At 46.9% G+C, this 25,585-nt stretch overlaps 1 protein-coding gene across 1 annotated transcript; it reads left to right on the top strand.

The window, feature by feature from the left end:
* On the top strand, window positions 1–24,859 carry LOC142574413 (uncharacterized). Its single transcript, XM_075683502.1, has 3 exons — window positions 1–208; window positions 17,610–17,830; window positions 24,446–24,859. Exons 1-3 carry the CDS (start codon window positions 155–157, stop codon window positions 24,639–24,641), a joined length of 471 nt encoding a protein of 156 aa, XP_075539617.1. The 5' UTR covers window positions 1–154; the 3' UTR covers window positions 24,642–24,859.
* The last annotated feature ends 726 nt before the right edge of the window (window positions 24,860–25,585 follow it).

Below are 25,585 nucleotides of genomic sequence, written 5' to 3'. Positions count from 1 at the left end.
TGCACATTTCTTAAATCTTTCTTGTGAGGTCTTTTTTTTTGTGAAGACCAACCGGCAAGTTATTTAAATATTACCTCTCAGCATTATCTCTTTTTCTCTTACTTATGCAGAAAACGCAACTCCCTGCACTCACATCCAGATACGCATTTTGCGTATGGATGTCATCTATTCTACCGACGACGTTGCCACTCGACAAAACCATCAGAAGGTACTTGGATCGTTCTACTGCACTATTTTAACATACGCTGAGACTGAGGAGCGCCGCACACGAACACACAAACAATCTTTTTTTTTCCTCTCACACTTCAGCAGATTCCACAAACACTCCATATTCAATCACATTGGTAGCATTGGTTTGACCTCTGTCAGGAAGCATACAGAACGGTAGCATTGCGTGATATGTAGCGGGAGCGGACAACGCTGCGCAGACAAGGCCAGGATGTTGAGCTGTTTAGAACCAGTTCGAGCAACACGGGGTCCACATTTGTCAATTATAAAATCGCTCAAACTGATTACTTGCCGAAATGTTGTTGGGTAAAATAACTAGCCCATTTGTTTTTTATTCGCTAAGCTCCCTGTATTTTGTTAATAATATTGTAGATTATTCCCCCCTGCCCCATAGTTTCTACTTCCGGAACTTTTTTTGTTAACCTTTTTCATGCAGATATTTAATGTGTTAGTGATGAATAAACCAAAACCGACATATATCACTACCCAACAACAAGAAGCACCAACAATAAAAAATAAGTAACAGAAAATAGGTCACGCTTCTAAACAAAACCATCTGTCACAGGCGGCTGCGGAAAAACTGCATATTTTTTCCACGGCATAGCTGCTATGCGACTTGAACCTCTCAAAAGTTTTGCGCGCTAGTTTTCACAACGTTCTGGAAAACATTAGTCAGCTGACTGAGTTTATATACTTACTGAAATTGGTGAATTGTAATTGACAATGAGGAGCCAAATTTTTAAGGGCTTGTGCTTGTTTGGGCCAAATAAATAATTCCTAAACGCTCGTTCTTGGCCGGCAAAAAGCGTTATACGAAACACATACGAAATTTTCCTGCTTCCGTGCGAAAATACGTTAACGTCACAGATTTCATAATTAGAGCAAGTGGGTCACACGCAATGCTTGACGTGAGCTGAAAGGCCGAATTGTGTAGGTTAATTATGGGCTTTGAAAATTTGAAAAGGATGCCTGAATACTATTCCCGCCGCAGTTTTTATTCGTTCTACGAAGCAAGCATAGTTGCTTTTAGGCAGTTTCCTCGGTGAAATATGCGAGGCACATTGTTAATATTATGGGCATTTCTTATGCTCTGATTCATCGTCTGCACATGATTATCATCACATCGGGTTCTTCGCCTTCGTCGCTTGTGGCGACTCATCTCGAGATTGATCTGTGCCTATAGTGTTACCTCTCCGCCATGACGTCGGGGCCTATTAAAGGTCGTATTAGCTGCTACGTCGCACGTGGTGGAGGTTGCTCCTCGGTCCCCCGTCCTCTTCTTGCCCGCGCTATCTCCTGGAGCTTAGCTCAGGTCACCGTTTGTGCCAGCTACCCAAAATCATGCCACAGGACGAGCCTTCCGGCACTTCTACATCTACAATCTTGGCTACGCCTGCCGCAGCCTCTCCTTCTTAGATTGTTAGTGGGCGCCAGCGCGACCCCCATCCCATCAATGGCCTTCGTGAGGAAGATGCAAAGAATTGACTCGACAATTGCGACCGGGTGATTGCTGCTAGCCGTTGGGACGAAGCGCTTAAGCTACACCACGTATCCTCCTATCTCACCGGTGTAGTGAAGACTTGATTTTTCAACCACGCGTTCGAATTCACCGCATGGAGTACTTTCAAACAGCGGCTCCGACCAGCTTTGGGTTCTCCGGCGGTTCGTTCCGCCCTCGCAAAGACACTCGGCACTCGCAAGCAACAACTCGGCGAGTCATATACTTCGCAAATAGAGGATGTCCTCGCTTTTTGTCGACGCGTCAACGTTTCCATGACGGAATCAGGCAGAGTACGACACATACTCAAAGGCATCGGGACAATAACCTGCAATGAGTTGGCTGGTATTGCTTGTACGTGCCAGCGCCTTGATGAAGTCAAATCTGTACGATTGCTGCAGAACAAACATGGAATGAACCCCACAGCAGATCCCTATTTGGCCGTAATGGGCCACGCAATTATACTAGAAGGGCTGCAGTCTCTTGGCTTCTCGGCAGGTCCGATTCTTTCGGTCGTCTCAACTACCATATTGCGTGACGTTTTCACGGAGGAGTTGGCGTCCATGGCTGGTAGTGCGTGTACGGATACTCTAGCCCCTAGGCCCCTATCAACATATGCGAAAATGCCCGCGGTTACCTCAGCCTTCGTTACATCGATGCCTGCAAAACTTACGCTGGACCCTTGGCTGCGATCTCTACCAGCGCACTTACCCAACCTTACCATCCGCCAATCTGTTACGGCTGTGGATATTGTGGTCACATCGCAAGTTTTTGTCACAAGCGTCAGCAAGCCGAGCGTTGCCGATTTGCCATATACGAGCGAGACGACTTTTCTGATGGGGCCACTTTTCACCGCCGTCCTTTGCTCCGCGTCTCAGCCGCTCTCCATCGCCATCTGCAATGTCCAAAAAGGCTCCTAGCTCTCGTCGTGCTAGACGCCGCTCGCCGTCAACCCTTCGTCACTCTACGTCGTCAATTTGACCAGCCTCTCAATTCGCCAACAATAAGCAGTAAAACTAAACTATACAGTTTTTGGAGGAAAAGCTGCATTGAACCACAGGACAGAAATTCCTCCAGCGCGTCCGCATGATATTCTATTTGTTTTAGTGAAAGGAGTATACTTGGAAGTATAATAGGCAGTGGCGATATTTTGTCAATTATTCACCGTAATATGTGTTCGCGTCTCGGTATAGTTACAACTCCCTATGAGGGACCTGAACTACTCGCTGCTCAAGTGGACGCCATTCGACCTTCCGCCAGGTGTACTGCTCGTGTGTAATACTGATGGACATCTGCATTATGTACAATTTCTAGTGCTAAGTTTGTGAGCCCAACAGCTGGTATTAATATTGGATTTTCTTTCTACAGCGTCCGCTTCCATTTGCTACCAGCAACGTGTTCCCGACATGACCGATACCGCCTATTCGGTTCACGCAGATGATGGGTCGATGATGATGCAACGGGCACTACGTTGGCTGGCGTCACTTAATCACAGCCTCTCTCTGTTGCTTCGATTGAAGCTGCTTCCTCTGCAGCTCCTTCTCTTAGCCGTTCCGCATCTCTCTCTGCCTTTGCAGCTGCCATCGGTACCGACCTGTCCCCTTCGCAGCCAACACAGTTGTTTCCTTTACTGAAAAAGCATGAAGCTTTGTTTGACGCGCGTTCGACTTCAGTGGGACAGACTTCCGTCACCATGCATCAGATAGACACAGGTGGCGGGTCTATCGTTCGCCGTTGACAATATCGCGTATCTCTAGCCGAAATGAACAACATTGAAGAAAACGTCGATGACATGCTGCAACCGAAAATAATACGCTACTCCGCTAGTTCTTGGTTATCCCCCGTCGTTCTAGTTTGGAAAAAACGGCTCTGTGCGGTTTTGTGTAGAATATCGGACACTCAACAAGATCACGCGCAAGAATGTATATCCTATGCCACGCATAGACGATTCGTCGGATTCGCTACAGGGTGCCGAGTACTTCTCGAGTCTCGATCTGCGTTCGGGCTACTGGCAGATACCTATGCAATGACGACAATAAAGAAAAAACTGTGTTTTCAGCACAAGATGAGCTATACGAGTTCAATGTAATGCCATTCGACCCCTGAAACGCTCCCGCAACATTCGAACGCATGATTGACACCGTTCTGCGTGGTCTGAAGTGGAAGGCCAGCTTGTGCTATCTGGACGACATTGTTCTGTTCAGTTCAGTTCAGTTTTACTTCCTTAAAGACCTGGGTATTACATAAGGCGTGGGTACAGTTGATAATGCAAACATAAACACAGATATACAGAAAAATTTGTACAAGAAAGCTACTATTTTGCAAGTGCATAAAAACAGAAAGAATAACGCGTGAAAAAGCAGGTAATTGATTAGCCAACAAAGACACATTTTCGAAAAACGATGTCGGGCAAGTGATTGCAGCGACGTGGTGGGGAAGGGCGTTCCAACCTGATGCTCTGCGGGAAAAAAATACGAAGAAAAAGTAGTTGCGTGGGAGCGTGGGCGTAAGACTTGTAATGCGCGCCCAGTTCCTAGTGATATGCGTGCGGGTGGTGTGATATATCGCTCGGGAAAGAAGGAACTGTAAAAGAACTTATGAAAGTGGCAAAGGCTGGCAGTAGCGTGGCGACGTGCAAGGGGCTGTTGATCAGATTTTGCTCTTAAGGGTGATACGCTTACGTCATATGAGTAGGATGAATGGTTGTATCTGACGACACGGTTTTGAAGGGACGCGAGCTGGTTAACTAGATTGACTTGATATAGATTCCAGATGAGTGATGCATATTCAACTTTCGGTCTGACAAGGGATTTGAAAGCTAGGAGTTTTACGTTTTGCGGGGCGTCACGCAAGTGTCGTCTCATGATGCCAAAAGTTTGGTTAGCTGACGAAAGTACGTTGGAAATATGCGCACCCCAACTGAGATCACGAGAAAGTGTGACGCCCAAGCACACAAATGATCCTACTGATTCTATGGGTACGTTTACTATTGTATAAGAGGTCAGGAAAGGGTTACGGCGGCGGCTAAACGATATATGTTTACATTTGTTGGGATTAAGGGTCATCAGCCAATCTTCACTCCAAGACTGCACGTTGCTAAGACCTTGTTGTAAGGTGTTTTCGTAATTAGCATTAGAAACATGATGGTAAATCACGCAGTCATCGGCGAAAATTCGTTTCTTACCATCAACCGAAATTCGTTTTCTCATCAACCTTCTCGCACCACTTGCAACGTCTGGACGAAGTTTTCACGTGCCTTGCCCCCAGCGCTGGCCTATAGCTAAACGCAAAGAAGTGCCATTTTGCCAGAAAAACAATTCAGATCTTGGGTCACATTGTGAGCAAGGACTGCATTCGTCCTGGTTTTGACAAGGGTTCAGTGGTTCTCCACTTCCCTGGCCCAAAAAAAGTCCAAAGATTTGCGCAGCTGCCTTGGCCACAGTTCTTACTTTCGCCAATTCGTATGAGATTTCGCCTCAGTAGCGGCGCCTTTGCACAAATTGCTCTATTCTGGTGTTCCCTTTGATTGGTCTCCCGAATGCGAAGCGGTGCTTACCCATGTGAAAAGCACCCTCTCATCTGAACGAGTACTTCGCTATTTCGATGAAATCGGACCCACACTCCTGCATACTGACGCTCGTGGTCATGGCATCGGTGGTATTCTCCTACTGCAAGACAAATTTTTACTTGAGAGCGTCGTCGGGTAGGCAAGCCGCGTACTCACAAACGCCCGGAAGAATTATACCATCCCTGCGCAGGACTGTCTAGCTGGCGTTTCGTCGGTACAGATGTTCGACCTTATCTTCACGGCCACTATTGCACCATCGTATCGGACCACCACGCCTTATGATGGCTTTCCACTTGTCTGGAAGCCTTGTTCGCTGGATTATCCGTCTGCAAAATTAGAACTTCACTCTCACTTGCAGGTGTGGCACGAAACACCAGGACGCAGATGCGCTTGCTCGCTGCCCGCTTCCTACGGCACCACGCCATGGTTTCGCTACTACCTTCGGCTTCAAGCTTTCCGACGGTCCTTCCACACCTCTGTTGTCCTTAACCGCTGTTGACCAGATTTCATCTCATGATCACCGATCTCTCATATTTCGCCAACTTGCTGACTCTTACTGTCCACGCATGCTAAACCACCTTCAGGGAACTTCGCGATGGTCCAACGCTCGACTTCGTCCACAGCTGACGCAATACAAAATCGAGAACTGCGTCCTCTACCGCCCTGTCTATCACGCTGAATGTCAACGCTCGGTGCCCGTTCTGTCTCGCTCTCTTCGCGTTTATGTTCTTCACGCCTGCCATGACGACAGGACTGCTGGTCACCTTGATTTTCAGAAAACATACGACCGCATCAAACTTTATTTCTACTGGCCTGGCTTATCCGTTGGTGTAGCGAGGTACGTAGCTTCCTGCGCCTTTTGTTAGTTCCGAAAGCTCCAAACATCACCTTAAAGCGAAGAGTTGAAACAACTCCCATGTCCGTCGGCACCATTCGAAGTCGTTGGCATTGACCTGTGCGGTCCCCTTCCCACGTCTCTCACCGATAATCGATAGATAATAGCAGCCGTGGACCACTTGAAACGTTACGCCGAAACAGCTTGCGTGACGTCGGCGTCGGCTTCTCAAGTGGCTGCATTTATACTTCAAGCATTATTCTTGCGCCATGGTGCTCGCTGTGTCATCCTGAGCGATCATGGAAAGGCATTCCTATCACAAATCGTAGGCGTATTGCTATGAGCCTCCGGCTCACGCACACCATCACGCTGTCACGCACACCGCGTCGGGGGGGGGGGGTTCAGAGGCACGAGTAAGAGAGGAAAAGCAACGGGAGCAACTCGTTTTCACCCCACCGCGTACAATGTGCACAGTGCCATCTGGAGGTTCCTGGCCATCGCCCCTTTAGCCACTTGACAGCTATAAATATTCGTGACTCCCCTCAGAAGCATTACAGAAACTGAGCGCTTCCCTTTCTATTAACGTGCGAGGCCAGAGGAGGCATAGGTAGAACTGTAGAGAGGAGAAGAGCAGAAGATGGAAAGGGAGGAGTAGAGCCAGTTCCCATACAAGGGAGGGGGGTGATGTGAGAAGCCAAGAAAACCCCAATACTATAGGACAGCATAGCACTATAGTACTTATAGTACTATAAGAATGGGCTGGGGTGCGTTTGGCAGGCATTCTCAGATCATGAACAGCAGGTTCCCATTATCCCTCAAGAGAAAAGTGTATAATAGCTGTGTCTTACCAGTACTCACCTACGGGGCAGAAACCTGGAGGGTCACGAAAAGGGTGCTACTCAAATTGAGGACGACGTAACGAGCTATGGAAAAAAGAATTATAGGTGTAACGTTAAGGGATAAGAAAAGAACAGATTGGGTGAGGGAACAAACGCGAGTTAATGACATCTTAGTTGAAATAAAGAAAAAGAAATGGGGCATGGGCAAGACATTTAATCAGAAGGGATGGTCATTAAGGGTTACGGACTGGATTCTAAGCGAAGGAAAGCGTAGCAGGGGCAGGCAGAAAGTTAGGTGGGCGGATGAGATTAAGAAGTTTGCGGGGACGACATGGCCGCAATTAGTACATGACCGGGGTTGTTGGAGAAGTATGGGCGACGCCTCTGCCCTGCAGTGGGCGTAACCAGGCTGATGATGATGATGATGACGATAGGACAGCGGTTGCAGGAAAACGTGATATGCTTTTCAAGGTACGATACAGTACAATGCTGCTATTTCTGAAAAATAACCGCCATGCAAATATGTGAAGCGGGCAACTTACGCAGAGCGCGCAGAAGCAGAGCCGCATTAATTAAAGTAGGGTCCAGGAGATACTATGGAAGCGGTCGACCGTCAAATCAACACTTCTGTGCCCGCCGCATTAGCTTTGCGCCTGTGACATTGCTAGAGGTCGTGGATTTGATCCCAATCCTGGCAGCCGCATTTTGATGGGGGCGAAATAGAAAACGCGCGTGCACGTAAATTGTGGGACACGAACATCTCAGTGTCAAAATAATTCTGGAGTCCGCCACTACGGCTTGCCTCATAATCCGAGTGTGGTTTTGGCGCCTACAGCCCCATAATTCCAATTCAAGTTTAATACTTCTGACCCAATGCGATGTACCATGCGAGGAAATGACAACGCTCCAGCCTCTCGGAGGTTATTTATTCATTATTTAGTCAAATAACCTAAAGGCCCGGGTAGGCATTACATAGGGTGGGGGGGCAACAGTAAGTATATGCAACACCGCACTGCGATGTGTACAGAACTCGTTCGCCATTAGCTACATGTTGAAAAGAAAAACTCAAAACAGAAAACAGATAGCAACACGCATGAAAAAGCATTCAATTTTTACAGAGAGTAGCGTTCGTAGTACAGATATATATATATATATATATATATATATATATATATATATATATATATATATATATATATATATATATATATATATATATATATATATATATATATATATATATATCTTGTTACACGTCCCAGCGTGTAAAAGGGACGCGAGATCAAGAAGACAGGAGCGAAGAGGAAAACGGAGACTGCGCAGTGGCCTTTCCTGTTGTTCGTAGCCTGCCGTTCCTGCTCTCGCACGCCTAAATAAACCCCTTTTCCCCGTGCTTGTAACAAATTCGTGGACGGTGCGGGGTACACCTCGTAACCGCGGAGCCTGCGCTGCTACAGCTTCGCCGAAGCCATCGACTTGCCAGACTTACGCAACCCTCACCCGACATGCCTGAATACGCCTGCCAGATTCCCGAAGGATCTGACGCGGCTTCAAGGCCAGCACCGGGTGTTCCGTGGCAATACAACCGGGTGCCACTCACTTTAGGAGGAAAAGCCGGAGAAGATGCCGACGAGTGGCTCACGAACTACCGAAGGGTGAGCCGGTCTAATGGTTGAAACTCGACCAAACAGTTGTCCAATGTTCTGTATTCCCTTACCGACACACCGCTTGTCTGGTATGAGAATCACGAAGACACGCTCACTTCATGGGAGCTTTTCGTCGACGAGCTCAGAGCGTGTTTTGGAGACTTCAGCGCAAAAAAGAAACGCGCTGAACTGACGCTTTCGCAAAGTGCTCAGATTCCCGGCGAGTCCGGCACGATTTATATCGAAGAAGTGCTGAAACTCTGTAAAAAAGTCAACTGTCATATGTCTGAAGATGACAAAGTTGGACATTTGTTGAACGGAATAGCCCAAGACGTCTACAATTTTTTTGATCGGCAAGGAAAGCGTGTCTGACGTCATTCACCACTGCAGGACCTTTGAGACGCTGAAGATGCGATGGATAATACCGAAATTTGGTCTCCTGGCTAATGTCACAACGGTGGCAAGTGTAGACCCGAGCTCGTGTGTTGACCTTCCATCAACAATACGGCAAATTGCTCGCGAAGAGTTGCTCCATCGGGAAGAGATGTACCGTTGCACACCCGGCATCACTGGTGCGTACTTACCACACGAGATGAGAAACACGGCCGTTTCGACTGCATGGCAACCCACGGTTCACTCAACTACCGTCAAGTATAGACCTACCCCACAAACGAGAGGGACCATAAGCTATCAAGATCATGACTACGGCCAACGCCCTCGCCGCACGCATGCTTCCCGGCAGCAAGTGCCTAGCCATGATGAATGTGACCCACCTGCTGGCTATGCAGTCGGCAGCAACATGCGTGACTACGTGGAAGAACATCGAAATTTGCGGCATCAGGGGGTGTGTTTCCTATGAGGTGTCACGGGCCACATAGCAACGTTTTGCAATGGTCGCCCAACAACGTGGAATCGTCGATTGGGGTCTTCAACAAGGACCACACGTCCTATGAGGACAACTCAACAGCCGTACACCACCTCTTGGTCAGCGGGCGTCCCTCCCGGCAACGATTACTGGCAGAGGAGCTTTCGGAGCCGCTCGCGGGCATCTGACAGGAGTTTGACGCCACCGCCAAGTTCTCGTGCCCAGAGTTTATGCCAATCTCAATCGCCAGTGCGCCGCCCCTCCTCGCCTTCACAACTGGAAAACTAGCTAGCGCGGCCGATGGGGGTGAGGCCGCTCGACACGTGCTATCGACAGAAATTCCACCTGCAATTGCTATGATTAAAAACAAAGTGCATGTACTTGTTGATGGTCTTCCTGCAATGGCTTTAGTGGATACCGGGGCAACTGTATACGTAAGTCTCGGTTTCAAATGTCGATTAGGGCACAAAGTTGTACTTCCGGGGGACCAGGCTGCAACGTTTTGTGGAATGAGCGGCCAGTCGCTGCGCCCTTTTTGTGTGTGCACTGGTGAAGTATCCTTGGCTGGTGGAGTTTTCGCGACGGTCTTTGTTGTTATTCCCCGATCGACGCACGAAGTGATTTTGGGCATCGACTTTTTGCGACAGTGTGGTGCGACCACACTGTCCCAAAAAAAAAGAAAGGCGTCAGGCAGCGAGATACGATATCTCCAATGCTATTCACAGCGTGTTTACAGGAGGTATTCAGAGACCTGGATTGGGAAGAATTGGGGATAAAAGTTAATGGAGAATACCTTAGTAACTTGCGATTCGCTGATGATATTGCCTTGCTTAGTAACTCAGGGGACCAATTGCAATGCATGCTCACTGACCTGGAGAGGCAAAGCAGAAGAGTGGGTCTAAAAATTAATCTGCAGAAGACTAAAGTAATGCTTGAAAGTCTTGGAAGAGAACAGCAATTTACAACAGGCAGCGAAGCACTGGAAGTCGTAAGGGAATACATCTATTTAGGGCAGGTAGTGACGGCGGATCCGGATCATGAGACGGAAATAACCAGAAGAATAAGAATGGGCTGGGGTGCGTTTGGCAGGCATTCTAAGATCATGAACAGCAGGTTGCCATTATCCCTCAAGAGAAAAGTATATAATAGCTGTGTCTTACCAGTACTCACCTACGGGGCAGAAGCCTGGAGGCTTACGAAAAGGGTTCTACTCAAATTGAGGACGACGCAACGAGCTATGGAAAGAAGAATGATAGGTGTAAAGTTAAGGGATAAGAAAAGAGCAGATTGGGTGAGGGAACAAACGCGAGTTAATGACATCTTAGTTGAAATCAAGTAAAAGAAATGGGCATGGGCAGGACATGTAATGAGGAGGGAAGATAACCGATGGTCATTAAGGGTTACGGACTGGATCCCAAGGGAAGGGAAGCGTAACAGGGGGCGGCAGAAAGTTAGGTGGGCGGATGAGATTAAGAAGTTTGCAGGCATGGCATGGCCACAATTAGTACATGACCGGGGTTGTTGGAGAAGTATGGGAGAGGCCTTTGCCTTGCAGTGGGCGTAACCAGGCTGATGATGATGATGATGATGATGATGATGATGATGATGATGATGATGATGATGATGATGATGATGATGATGATGATGATGATGATGATGACGCGACCGTTGATTGTCGCACGGGGGAAGTTTGCGTCCATGGTCATGTTTCGTCCGGGTTAATAGAGGAGACTTGCAATCAAGGTGAACTTCGTGTGTTGTGCCTGCTTCCACCTCTGTGTGCGTGCCGGTTGTATGTCGCGGTGAAGTCGCAGAAAGTTTCGATGCCTCCGTAGAACCAATGCATCCAAATTGCGCGAAAGAGAACGTTTTTGTCCCTCAGTGTGCGCTATCCATCGGCAAAGGGCGTGCTGGCTTGTGGACGGCCAACTGCTCGGCAGAACCCGTCCTGCTTCCAGACGGCTTGAAACTCGCCTACTTTAAAGAATAGTACACGTCTTCGTCCGTAGCCGTACTAACAGACCCGCCGTGTGAACCTGCTGACCTTTGACCCGTCTCTGACGAAAATCTTCTGTCAATGATCAGCAAGTCGCTCAGAACAAGGGAACGACATACCTTTACTACACGCTATTGCGAGACGGCGGCTTTACCATCAGCCACTGCCGCCGAAGTGTCGCTTTTCTTACTTCACGCTATTCTTCTGCGACATGGACCGCCTGGTGTTTTCATAAGCGACTGGGGAGGTCAATTCACGGCGGATGTCGTGCTAGAGCTTGTGCGTTTATGTGACTCGCACCTCAGGCCCTCGACGCCGTATCATCCGCAAACAAACGACCTCACTGAGCGCACTAATCGAACAATCAACAATATGCTTTCCATGTATGTTGCGTCCGATCACAAGAATTGGGATGAAGTTCTACCGTTTATTACTTACGCCTACAGCACCGCCAAGAACGAGACAACCGGCTACAGCCCCTTCTTCCTTCTATATGCTCGGCCGTCCCGGTATACGCTTGACACTGTCCTCCTTTTTTACCACCATGACAATCTTACAGTGGCCGATACACTATGCCTCGATGAAGAGGCTCGGAGACTTGCGCGTCTGCGAACTAGCATCACAAGAAAATTCCTAAGCCTGCTACGACGCACGACGTCGGCCTGTTACATATCACCCTGGTGATCTTGTTTGGCTTTGGACTCCCACAAGGAAGCGCGGTTTGGGGCAAAAGCATCTGGCAAACCACGATGGACCGTATATTGTCATCGACAAAGTCAGCGAAGAGAATTATTCTCTCGCGCGCCTCACGAACACTCGTAGACGTTCTGCTAGGACACAAGTCGCCCATGTCGCACACACGGTGTGTGTGTGTGTGTGTGTGCGCGTGCGTGTGTGTGTGTGTGTGTGTGTGTGTGTGTGTGTGTGTGTGTGTGTGTGTGTGTGTGTGTGTGTGTGTGTGTGTGTGTGTGTGTGTGTGTGTGTGTGTGTGTGTGTAGGATGCAGGTTAGGGCTGAAAATGACTTTCCGGCTGGTTACAAACGCTTCGTAATCAATAACCGATGCAATGGTGCCAGGCAGAACACTCCATTGACGGATGGCGAAGACGACAGGCGAATGAGGGAGGAGATTAGTGTGAGCAAAGATGGATTCGACTTTCAGTTGGTGGTCAATGCTTGGGAATATGCGATGCGCTGGCGTGATGTGGGACATAGCAGAGGAAGAGTGCCTGTGATATAATTTGTGGAAAACGGACAGAATGGAAAGTATTCCATAATGTCCAAGAAAAGGTAACTTGAGAGCTTTCTTTATTTTAGTCCAACTTGCCGTACGCGAGTAGTCCTTTGATATGAATCGAGCGGCTTTATTTTGAAGAGACTTAACTTTGTTATTAAGTATGCCTGGTACGGGTTCCAAATGAAAGAGGCGTAATCCAAGTGCGAGCGCACTAACGTAGTGTATGCTAAAATTTTTGTGTCTGCGTTAGGTAAACGCAGATTGCGTCTGAGAAATCCGAGTGTTTTAGAAGCCTTATTAATAACTGTATCTATATGAATGTTCCACGAAAGGACAGATGCTAAATGGATCCCTAAATATTTTATGACAGGTACCGATTCTACGGTCATGCCGTTTACAGTGTGATGTCGAGGTTCCGGGTCAGATATTATGGTAATCCTCACGACTTTACTTTTAAAGTGGTAATTTCCGTTTCCCGTTGCGTGCACTAATTGTTAATCTTGTCTATGTCCGATTGTAACTGAAGGGAATCAAAAGCCCCATTAATTTGTCTGTATATCACGCATTCATCTGCAAACAATCTGACCGTAGAACTCTGGGTATAGCTTATGTCAGTATTATAAACTAAGAATAACATAGGTCTGAGTACAGACCCTTGTCGTACTCAAGGTTTAACGTGGGAGAGGGTTTGTGAAGGGCCATTAAAAAGACTGATTGGTAGCAATTGGACAAAAAACTTCTTATCCATAAAATAACCTTCGAATTAATGTTCAGATTGTCAAATTTTTTTTATTTGACGTTTGTGTGGAACTTTATTGAATGCTTTGGCGAAATCTACAAATACGGCGTCTATTTTAGAGTGAGCATGGACAGCACAATGAAGGTCAGTAATTAATTCGAACAGTTGAGATAAAATATGGCCCACAAAACTCCTCAAGCAATGACCTCTCCCTGTGTGTTCTGTGTTCTACGCAGACAAACAGCAGTGGTGCAGGCAAAGTAACGTTTAACATCAACTGATCACTCTCCTCTCAGCCTAAACGTTGAAGAAATTAAGCTTTAGTTGTCAACGTCACCGATAATTATCATTAATCAAAGCATCCAGCATAGAAAGCATCGCTTTCAACGATTACCACAGCGCGCGGGATCTGCATAACTTTGTTCTTCCCTTCATTACAACCGTGCTAAACAATTACTTCACCATTTTTTCTTTTCGGGTTTTAAAGGTTCTCAGTTGGTTTCCCCTGTGTCCTCGGTGTTAAAGACAGTGACCGACGTCCGTTGCATGCGGTTGATTGATCCAAGTGTTAGGTTGGGGCTAGCGCAAACCTTCGCCTTATGCGTTCTCGCCTTCTTTTTCTACAGTTTTGAACACACCTGCGCGTCCAGGTTCCACGTGTGCACTTCCAGAAGGTAGCGATGATGCTCAGGATTTTGTTCACGCTGATTAACAGTAGTATCAGGATGGACTGCGTAATACCGTCTATTCCTGGAAACACCTTGACGACACGGCCGCTCTTCCATGCCTTTCATTATTTCTTCCACGACAAGAACTTCAGGCTGTTAGTTTGAACAGACCATCGGCTTGGTGCGTTGAACAGAGCATATAAACGGGAAGTGTCCCTTCTTCTTCCGTTGCCAACGCCGTCGAAGAAGCTTTTCAGGATACCGGACTCGTCATTGTAGGCAGCTGCACCAGCCGGTGCAGCTGCATGTAGCGGTCCCTCACAGAGATAAAATTGCAGTCCTTTCTCAAAACCGTCGAGATGGTGAAGTCGATACCACGGTTCCGAGCACTGAGCCCCTGTTATGTTTGGTTTTCTTACTGCGGTGGCGGTAGGAGGAGGGGTGATAATTTTGCCGCGCCAATTTCTGTTTATTACACACTTTGTTCACAATGTAACTGGGACGAATGTACTTCTCAACAAACAGGTCGGCTGGTATTAGGCGACTGGCCTTTGACGCGAGATCTGCGCGCGTTGAGCGTTGACTGTTTTGGTCTCGTGTAAGACTGTAATGGTGGCTGAGCGGTTCAGCAACTGGTCTCTTGGGCATCCTCGTCGACCGTGACCTTTGTATAGGTCGTGACTCAGGTGACCTCGCTCTCTTCGAAGACTTTTCTCTGTCACAGTCACTGGTCCCTCGGCGGTTTCCGTTCAGCCTACTTTCTTGCTCAGTGAAAACGCTCTTTTCAGCGATGGTTGATTTCATCGTGGGGCTGTGGTTGTTCTCTATAACTCTGAACTAATGGTCGAGCTTGAGACACCGTATTTGCAACTCGTTCAAATGTCGCTTGTCGTCGTGGCAGATGGACAGGATGGACTCAAATTTCGAGGACGGGCTGGCACGAGGCTGACTGGGGTCGTCGACGCTATTGTGCCAGCGTTAAGAGGCCGGCTTCTGTGGCGACTGTCTGAGCCTAGATACAAGTGGCGTATTCCATTGCGGCGTAGTCACAGTCATTGCACATTACAAAGCAGGGATAGTCGTATGATGCCGATCCTGCGGCCAGCGCTTATGGTGACGGTACAGGTGGTCGTAGACAAAGTTGGCATCGCCCATGTCACACTGTGGAATTTTTCGGCAAGCATCTTGAATGGGAGGCCTGGCTCTCTCCTCTGCCCTCGACTTGCGCCTGCAGGAATTTTCACCTGGTCTTGCCGCGACCTCGGAGTAGCCCCCTCATCGGCCTCAGTTTACTTCATGCGTTAACGGCAGAGAATAGCGATATCTCCCGCTGGCGATCACATAAGACCACGAAGTATGACCAAGTTGTGACGCTTGGACTCTGATGCTGTGGACGCAGCTTGTATGAAAGTGCACCTCCTAGTAGAGTTCTTGCAGCTGCGATACCTGAGAAGAGCAATCAACGGGCACGATGGCATGCATCCTTTGAATAAAGTCATCGATGAGCGTGATTGGACAACCGGATCTCTCTCCGAGCATCTTCACTGTTACCGCGTAGCTGGCTTCCGCCAGGCACACAGTTAAATTGCACGCTTTGCTGTACTGGTTAAGTGTGTTCATAAATACGAAAGCTTTTCTATGTCCTTTGTTTTGCAAACAGCGCGAATAACGGGACAGAGAAAAGAGACACACGACACAGTGACTGAGCTCCAACCTGTATGCCGTTCTTCGCGCTGTTCGCTAAAGAATGTGTCCATAGGAACAAGCCCTACTAGCCGCTATTCTGAAGTTTTCTATGCCGGACAGCTCGCGGTTGCTATGTTCCCAGAAGCCCTGCCACTAGCGAAGTTCACCGGAGAAAAGGGGTACCTGTAGTTTCGATACCGTAACTCGTTGTATCGGTGCTCGGGAACTTGCTTGCATGGAGACGTCTTGTGTGGTGGCTTCGTTCAGAACGCTTAGCTGGCTGTGCCCCGGGCCCATGCAGTGGAATTCAGATAGAACCCGACCCGGCTCATGGTGTTGTGGATCTAGCCGTGGTACTCGAGAGCTGCGGTGGCTTTCGCCTCGTACTCGTCACCGTCGTTCATGAGGTTGGCAATCTTCTCTTTAAGCGTTGCAGGCGCAGAGTCCTTGTCCTGCAGGTCATCCGAAATATCTTTCAGGTAGCGTGGCAAAGGATGCTCGGTTGTAGTGCTTGGTAGGGGAGGAGATGAACCTTGTAGCAACGGCTCAAAGCACGCCCCCTGCTGCGTCGCCGTCGATCCATCATTGATGCAAGATGCCAGTCCTCTCCCGCCTTTCGACACCAGAGACTACGTTGAAGAGAGACTCACGTCTTTCGAATGCGCTTGATTGATCAAACAGCTTACATAGCGCTAGCGCAAGTCTTTTCAACACTTGGTAAACGAATAAAGACACCTTGCTCATATTTGTGAAATATTAGAGGCCTGCTTTTGTGTGGACGAACTTAATTGTGCGTCGACAATACATGAGCCTCAGATGAAAATTGCGCATGCGATTTATCCGGACCGTATTAGGTGCGTATTACCAAATTCATGCTGGAAGCTGTTGTTATGTTGTAATTTCAAGCGACACAAAGATCACTTTTAGTGACAATGGGGAGACATCATGGCCAACGTTCACACGAAGTAAAATTCGAAATACCTTGGTTGAAATACTGCCTTTATAAAATTATTTATCAAGTGTTCGAAACTATTATGTACGGGGAAGTTTTCAAATGGACCACTTATATAGGGCCAATGTTTAAAGAATGCTGCTTATTTACAGGCAACACGAATTCTTAAAGCAACCATCTGCGACATATCCAGGTACCATGTAGATAGAGAAAGCCAACTAAATGTTATTTGCCGTCGAATAGAGATACTGACATTAGTTTTTTTTTTGCATTATGCTTCATCGCATAATTACTCTTCATTAATTCATCAACTTCTCAAATATTATAAATGGATGAGAAGTGTAAATGAGAAAATTGTGGAGCAACATGAAAAAATCCCGATAAAGCTTTCTGTTGCTCAATGGTACATAAAAGTGCTTTTGTAGGCATGAGAGTAGCCCGCGATTACACGCAAAATCGTCCCGCGACGGGCCGTCGCGATGCTTTGTTTGTACTCACGGGCTCCTTTCATGCTTCGAAAAACAATTTTATGCAGCGCGTATTGAGCAACTGAATCCTTATCGGGAGTTAGTTCAGCATACTGCTGTAGAATTTTCTCAGTGGTAGTTTTGATCGAACTATAGTATATGAGAACTTCTATAATTAAGGCCAATTATGTAATTCAATGCAATAAGAAATATAATCCGAATATGTGCAAGCGATGGCAATGAATATTACCTTGGTTTTGTCCACCTACATGGCATCTGCATATATTTAAAGTTTGGATAAAGTTACGTGGTCAACCCTACGTAACATCCAGCTTTCGGAGGTCCCGACTGGCTTGTGTAACACGACGGTTCTAATGGGCGCGCAGTCGTTCGCCCAATGGCTGACGGATGATGATCACGTCGAAGATCACCTGATGTTCCTGATCAGCGTCGCCTTCGCGGGCAGCATGATAATGGCGCTCACGTTCGCCTGGCTCGAGGTTGACGTGGCCCTGGCGAACGTGTCCTGGCCGCTCGCCGCGCCCGTGATCCTGTTGCTCGCCACGCAGAGCTGTTTCTGGGGCCTGGCGGCAATCTACGCGCTTTGGTAAGCCCACCATTGGCGACTAGTTCGGCTATAGCTAAGCGTTAATAACTGGCCTGGCCGCCTCGAGTAACGGGAACTGAATATAAAAGGTGCGGACAAAATGCACTCCTCCTTGTTCAAGCGGGATACTGCAAATAAATCTTTCAGTGGCCTAGAAATTCGCAGATTTAAGATAAAACTTTTATTGGCCCGGCAATTCAGCCCTGGAATTAACCTTACCGACAAAATCACTCCCACCATAGCTAACCAAGGGGCCAATAGGTGACTTTTTGTAGCCCTTTTACCTATATATTTCGCCTTCCGAATACACCTCGCTATATAACAACCATTTGAAGTCTTCTGCTAGTTTTATGAATGGACCTTTTCCCCGAATGAAATCTTCTTTAACGGTGTGAACTTGGGCACAAGCCAGTCAACAACTCATTTGTTTCAATCTGCCAATGAACCGTATTCAGCGTGTCTACCAATTTTACATTTGGAAATTCCCTGAGTTTTTCTGGTTTTCCCTCCGTGCCTTTGCGAAAATCCCCGAGCGACACAGAACTTTGTTTTATGTCAAGACGGGTCGGACATCATGTGGACTGATGCTGTCACTCTCTAGTAAGCATGTTAAAAAATAACTAAACGACTTAATCTAGTTCGAATAGTAAGGGGTACTGTGTATTTTATGAAAAAAAAAAGAAAATAGAAGGGCAGGGTTAGTAAAATGCCCAGCGAATATATTACCAAAAATGGTAATACCCATTGAAAATCGAGTCGAACATTCTCAAATACAAATAAAAAGAAGATGCATACAGAAGCAAATATTTTCGAAAACGTGAGCTATTTCTCTCAACTGAAAGCAAGCTCATTGCTATGAGTCTGAACATTGTCACAAGTGAGATACTTTCTCAACAGCTGGTAAGCCAACCTCTACTGTCCTGCGATGCTCTCAGCCCGCGCACAACGCTTGAATGTTGCATTTCACTGCTTTAAAGTGTTTATTTTGGTTTGGCTGAGCGACATTGCATCTCAGCGTCAACCAACACTTTGTTTTTTTAGCTGAAGCTCTTTCAAAAATGCGGCCGCACGCCTCCTTTCCCGTGCATAGGTTCTTTCTGTTCTCATCATCCTTCCGCCGCGCGTTCGCCCCACGGACCAATTGAAGCGTTCTCTTAGCAAGATGTACAGTCAAAGTCCGCATTTCGGACTTCCTAGGGGCCGTGAAAGCGTCCGAAAAAATCGGGCAGTTCGAAGAGACTGCCCTTAACGGCTCAAATTGCCACAGGAACATCCGAAAAAGCTCTGAAGGTCTGCCAGTACACTTATTAGGTATATCGGTGCTTGAACTGTGACAGGAGATGGCGGGTTCACGCGTGTATAATTAAGGAATACTCACTGTGTTCCGTGACAATGGCCCCTTCCCACAATTTTTATGCTTCACCGAATACTTTTGCGTATGCTTCATCATGTAACAATGCTACATTGAGGCGAAGTTGGCTTTCAGCAAACGGCATTATGCAACGCGGCGTGCTTTCCCCAGCTTCGAAGCCAATCGCGAGGACCACAAAGGCGTAGTCTGTGTAATTTCTGACAGCGGGTGCCTATATGGTGGTTGGCTAACGGGCGCTCACGCGTAAGGGTTTTTACCTTTCCGACTACCGTGTACGCCCACCGTGTACGCCGACATTTCTTGGTGCAGCTAAAATTACAATTACAGTTACAAGTTCAATGAAAAACAAGGCACAGAATGGCAAAAAGCTTAATAGCGAATGTTGAAGCAGTAGGCCTAGAGCGGTGTCGCGGTGGTGGCTATGGCTGCCAGCGGACCTGCGTGTGAGAGGACCGGTTCGAGACGGCAAGTTAATCAAAATGGCGGTGGTGGTGGCTTTCATCACTGCCGTTTCAAGTCACGGTCACGGCGAAAAGTCCTGAAAATCGGATGGCGATGGATTTTCGCGGCCGAAATTTCAGACGTTCTTATACTTTGACTCTATGGGGGTGCGGGGGGGGGGGGGTGTTGCATGGTGGGGCCGCCAAGCCGTCCAAATTATCGAGTGTCCGGAATGTCGGTCGTTGACTGTACACTCGTAACGATTCTTCTCTGTTACTCGAGCCCGCATTGCCGCGACTTTCGTTCCCTTTCAACAAAATTACAGCTAACTTTCCCTGTTAGAATCACATATTCCCTGAGATTTCCCTGAGTATTCCCAAGCTATTCAAGATTCTTGAGAATTTCTAGTTTTCACGGTTGGTAGACACCCTGAGTTTTGTCAGTTCTTGATGTGGCTTGAAAACTTACTAAAATTTCCGATGCAGCCTCAAATTGGGCCCTTTAAGAGGAAGCTTTAGCTCGTGCCCCACTCCGATGCGGCCTATTAAAATACATGTAAAACGCACAAAAACTTTTCTGAGATAACCCTTGGAGCGATTTTAATTAAATTTCTCGCATTTGAGGCAGAAAGGTAAATTTTAGTGAATATAGGAAGCAGAATTTCGCTTAAGGGTTTAAATTTTGCTTAAAGAAATTTAAAAGATTCGCATGTTCAAGAAAGATAGACTCACGAAGTTTATAAGTAAGTATCTCTGCATCAAGAACAGATATCGCGGTTCTGTAAAAGGCATCTATTAGATCAGTCAAGGCAATCTTACGTGAACTTCTTGCGTTGTGTACATGGATTCTGCAAAAGCTGTATTTACGTATTACTAATTTTATTTTTATAATGATGTGCAACATACCAATTTTGCCAGCTTTAGATATACTATTAGGCGCAATTCACAGAATTGTGACATCATTTTTGCTTGCTTAGTTAGAACTCTAAACTTGATAGTTTTGTTTTTTGAATATTTTTGACATTTGCCAATTCTCGATAAAAATTGACCTTATAATCAAACATTCAAAACTAGCAGTCACTAGATTTTGTTTTTCTTTCAAATGCAACAAACCTCCTCAATGTTTGTGCAGTGGTTGCCGAGAAAAACGAATTCTCCTTTTACACGTATTTAGATAAGAGCACCCGAGCTAATGTTTCTTTTTAATGCCACTCCACAATATTGGTCCACACATTGATCTCAAATATAGGCTGGTATGGGGGACCTTATCGATGGATGGACGTATTCATAGTTCCTAACGATGTCCGCCACCGCGACGAAGATTTTCATATTTCTTACCCTTAAAACATGTTGCCGCATCGCCTAGACACACTTCTGAGGGTTTTGTGATCTTTCCGAAGATAATTTTTCTGTCAAAAGTGATTACTAGTAAAAGAAGATGCAGAATTTGCACGTTGAGGCCGAGGTGGTTCTGTTTATCCTTTCAATCCCGAATTTCACGTGACAAGTGCACAGCATTCAGCTTAAAAGCGACGGGAGCGAAGAGCTGCCGACCTCCAATGACGGTTCTTCCTTCGCTTGGATAAAAGGCTTACTTAGATTCTTTAAATTCTATTTTTTTGTAAAAAGTTGTTCGTATTTTGTTTGTCAATACGATTTCTCAAAAAATAAATTTTTGCTTGTATAGGGAAAATATTACAAATAATATAGCTGAAATTTGTTTGTAAACACGTTAAAAAATCTGATGACACCTAAGCACTATGAGCTGTTAATTCCAAAAAAGTAATGTCCAATTCAACAGCGCTGAGCGGTGCTTCGAGTTCTGCCTTGCGAGTAATCTGCCACAGCGATGCGTGATGGCCGAGCCAGCAAGCCTGTGGTGGCAACGCCGCATGCTAAGGTCGCGGCGACTGCCTCACCTTTCACGCTACACCTCGCGCGCTATTGTACAGCTTGTGTTTCCAAGATCACCGTCGAGGCGCAGCTCGTGATGTGGCATCGCAGCCAATGGCAATGCTAGTTTTGTTGCTGTTTCGCTGCTGGAGACGATAGACACTTTCGCTTAATGGGCCATTTGACGATTTTGCATCAAAATTGGAGTAGTGAAGTCACTGCATTCAAGCTGAAATGATATCGAAATGCAACTTATTTGCTAACAAGAATTGCTCTTGTTAAGTTTTCAATAACGACAAAAGAACATGACAGCCCGACTATTTTTTGCTGTTGTCCAAACTTGTATTGTACGAAGAGCAGGGTGTCAGAATTACGCGAAACTTCTTTTGAAGAAAGTCGGGCAACGAACGACCCTTGCAGGATGTAGCAATGTGAAAAAATGTGCCAGTGGACAGAACCTTTGTAAATGGTGGTAATATTTTTTCGCATGCCGCGTACTATGTGCTCTCATGTCATTTGCAGCGAATCGCGCAGGGTAGGCGGCGGCCAATTCATGATTTTCTTTTGAAAGGAAACAAACACATGATAATTGGTACTCTGTCCAAGGTTCCTTCGCCTCTGGGTAGTTCTTGATAAACGTTGGCATGCGTGTGCATATAGTCGGCGGCTGAGCGCTACGGCCACATTGTGGTGCTCGGTCTTAGGATACGTTTTCTGTTACCGCCTTCCGCCCAGAATTCCCCGTGCTTCGTACTTTTTGGGTGTCGCAGCAGACGTTTATTTCGCCAATTGCAGACAACGTAACCCTTTCACTCGGAACGCACAGGGATCGAAAATACAGCTACAGGTACGAACAGTGGTACTGCAGTAGGAGTACTTTGTTAAAGAGCCCTGTGCATCTGCCGCCATTGAACTTGGCAACATGCGCACACTGCGCTGCGGTACAATCAAACGTCATACATCGCATGCTAATGCGAAGGCAATTTGCAGTGAGTGACATAAAAACACTTCTGTTACGTCAGCCGTTGCATTGTTTCAATGTGTCAGTGCGCGATTTCTCTCGATATGGACAAATACTCCCTTTCTCTAAACAACCCCTGAAGTTTCTAGATATAGAGAAATTGCACTATATTTGGCAGCACTAAGCTAGGGGTCACATGGGATAGGTCATGTGTCAATAACTGCACAAAGCAGAGTCATTGGTGTGATTCAATTGCAACGGAAAAAAATAATGACTAGGTCCATTTGAAGCGGTTTATGCTCATTTACTAACCTAATCTGAAATATAAGTAGCGTATTTGCCAACCTTGAATATTTTACAACTATCTGCAAGAAAGATTACACTTTGATGCCCAACTCGGAAGTAATTCCTCTGCACAATTACTTATTTCATAGGCCCGTACTTTAATTTATAATTTTGTGTCGGAGAAGCGACCACTGAGCAAGGAGTCGCTTTTTAGTTTCAGCGTTTGTTTATGTCTCCCACCACTAGACAATTCATTGACGTTCGCCAATTATAAACGATCGCACTCCGTTTGCTCCTACGTCTACATCCCGACACGACACGCTGAAAACAGCAGTAACGGTGCTGTCAGTTCTCAAATGACAGCAGCCTCTTGTAAATTTACATGGTAGAGCATGGTAGAGCTAAAAGTGCAGTCAACGCATGGATGAAAATATCTCAAGGTAGCCAACCTAAACCAAAAACAAATATTTTTCTTTTCTATTTCGTTCCAGAGTTCGACTTTCGGCACTCGCAGGTCGGATGGAAAATCTAGGGCGTCCGTCCGTCCATTTGACGGTGGGCTGTCAAACCTTAGCAGCGTCAAGTCAGTCCATAATGGCTTGTATGTTGAGGCTCGCTACGCTAGCCTAGTGGTGGGAAATCACACTTGCGATCACGCAGGCGTTCTCTTTTTTTTTTTTTTGCTTTGCTTTCTTGATTTGCCTTTGATGGACACGTGCTATAGTCGAATTGCACGGCCTGAACATCCAGCGCTGAAACTTCGCGTACCAAGAGTAGTCTTAACACTCTGCCCCGTGAGCGGAGGAGACAGCTTTCAGTAGCACGTGCTGCCATTACACGTCAGCATATTGAACGAGCATCTTGAGACACGTGCGTTCGCCTTCTGAAATAACAGGGCATTGACGTGATAGAACATAGGAGAGCATGCGCTTCTCGCAAGACGCATGGCCAGTGACTGAGCTTGGCTCGACGCGTCGTGCTAAGGCAACTGTGGGCAAAGGCTCACATCTGTTTTGCTTGAAACTGACGTGCCATATTCGTTGCCTCACGGCATGAAAATACTTAAGTTGCGAACTCAAACTACCTAGCGCTTGCTGGCCCGCGCGGGTTCCACATATCAGCTGGCGCCGTGAGCGACATCCAGCGAACAACGCTCTCGGCTCCGGCGCTTCAGCGACACGCATAAGCGTTGGAGTCGAGAGTAGGGGTGGCAATTGCGCAAGCACCATCGGGTCATGCAAATGTAACCTTGCCCGATGGCACCTGCATGAATTTATTACCGGACTGTTTGGCCAATAGGGCAGGCTGGTGTTTGCCCCCAGATGTAAATCCAGCTTTGCAGGTGCCGCAGGAGCTTTAGTGCTTTTTTGTAATGGTATGCTAAAGAAAGCACACAGTCTGAGTGGTCTAGTGACTCGGAATTCCGTCGACCATCATGGCAAAGCCGGCTACTTGTAAAGCCACTCTATCACTTGGCCGTTGAACCGGGAGTAGCCATAGCGAGCATCAACTCACTTTATGTAAAAACGTAATAGTCGCGCAAATATAATATATATTAGTTCGATAAAGCAGGCCTCTCTTGTGTGAAAGCAAACAGGGGAGGCATTCTGGTATAGCCCATAGGATGTTCCCGATGGCGCCGTTCGTCTTTTCTTCCTTCTCAGGCTTTACCCGAAGGCTTATCTCCGGTGGAAGAGGGAGCCACCGCACCGACGGACTCATTCGAGTGCCAGGCGGAGGAACCGCCGTAGGCGTCACAGAAGGCTGCGCTACAGCGAAAGCAACAGTCCGCAAACAGTTGACCGAAGGCCACTCTCTGAAAGCAGTTCAAGGCACACTCGCAGTGTGCAGACAGTCTGAACTGACAATGCCCGTTGCGTTCGTATGCACCTTGCAGTGCACTACTGCAACGACAACAGCGTCCGAACAGGGAGCTTGATTAAGTGTATATGAAGGTGCCCAGGAAAGAAAACCTTATAGAAGTGATCAGAGAAATCGCGAGACAGATATCTGATGACATATGACATTGTTTCTATGCAATCTTGCTGAACAGTTTCCACATGAAATGTTACATCAGATTGAACACCCCGTTCAACCTGCGTATATTTGTAGGAAAGCGTAGTTTTTTGTGAGTGCAACAATAAATTATTGAATGTCTAGAATGGTGTCTCAATGATAAAGGCAATGGGGATGCGCACGAAACTATGTCATGTATTGATACTTCTGCAGGCTGACACGTGTACTTGTTTATATAGCTCCGGTAACCGCTTTTCACCAGCTAACAAATGTTAAACGCTCGGCGCAGGACACGCCTGCATGTAAACGGAATGTTTCCAAATGTTATCGATTCTTTTATCTACTGTCTTTTTTCACAGAACCTTGGGGACAAATGGTCTGGTACCTTCTGGAAGGCATAATGGCACATGCGATTATGCTGGAACTTTCGAAGAGTCATGGATAAAATCCGACGTGCTTGACCCGCAGATCAAATGCAATATCACCCATTGCGCTTGCCGCTGTCCTTGTGATTTGGCGATTGTTGGGATGAGTGTGGCATGTTGTTTCTGGACAAGGCTTCGCCCAATAAAGAGTTGGTTTCGTAATACACCATTTTTGCTATTGTGTTCTTCGCTCACTACAATGTGACATCTGGTGAAGGTGGTTGGTTGTGTAAAGGAAACCCCAAGCAAGCCCAAGCCGTGGCGACGTTGGCGATCTCTTCACGGGCCACCGAGCTAGCTACTGGCTGGAAAATTCCTGCCGGAGAGTTCCAGGAAGATCAAGACCAAGCCAACAGCCGAAAT

This window comes from Dermacentor variabilis, chromosome 3 (genome assembly GCF_050947875.1).
Source record: "Dermacentor variabilis isolate Ectoservices chromosome 3, ASM5094787v1, whole genome shotgun sequence".
NCBI classification, from domain to species: domain Eukaryota; kingdom Metazoa; phylum Arthropoda; class Arachnida; order Ixodida; family Ixodidae; genus Dermacentor; species Dermacentor variabilis.
Note: the sequence above shows the minus strand (reverse complement) of the source record. Positions and strands in the feature narration are given on the sequence as shown.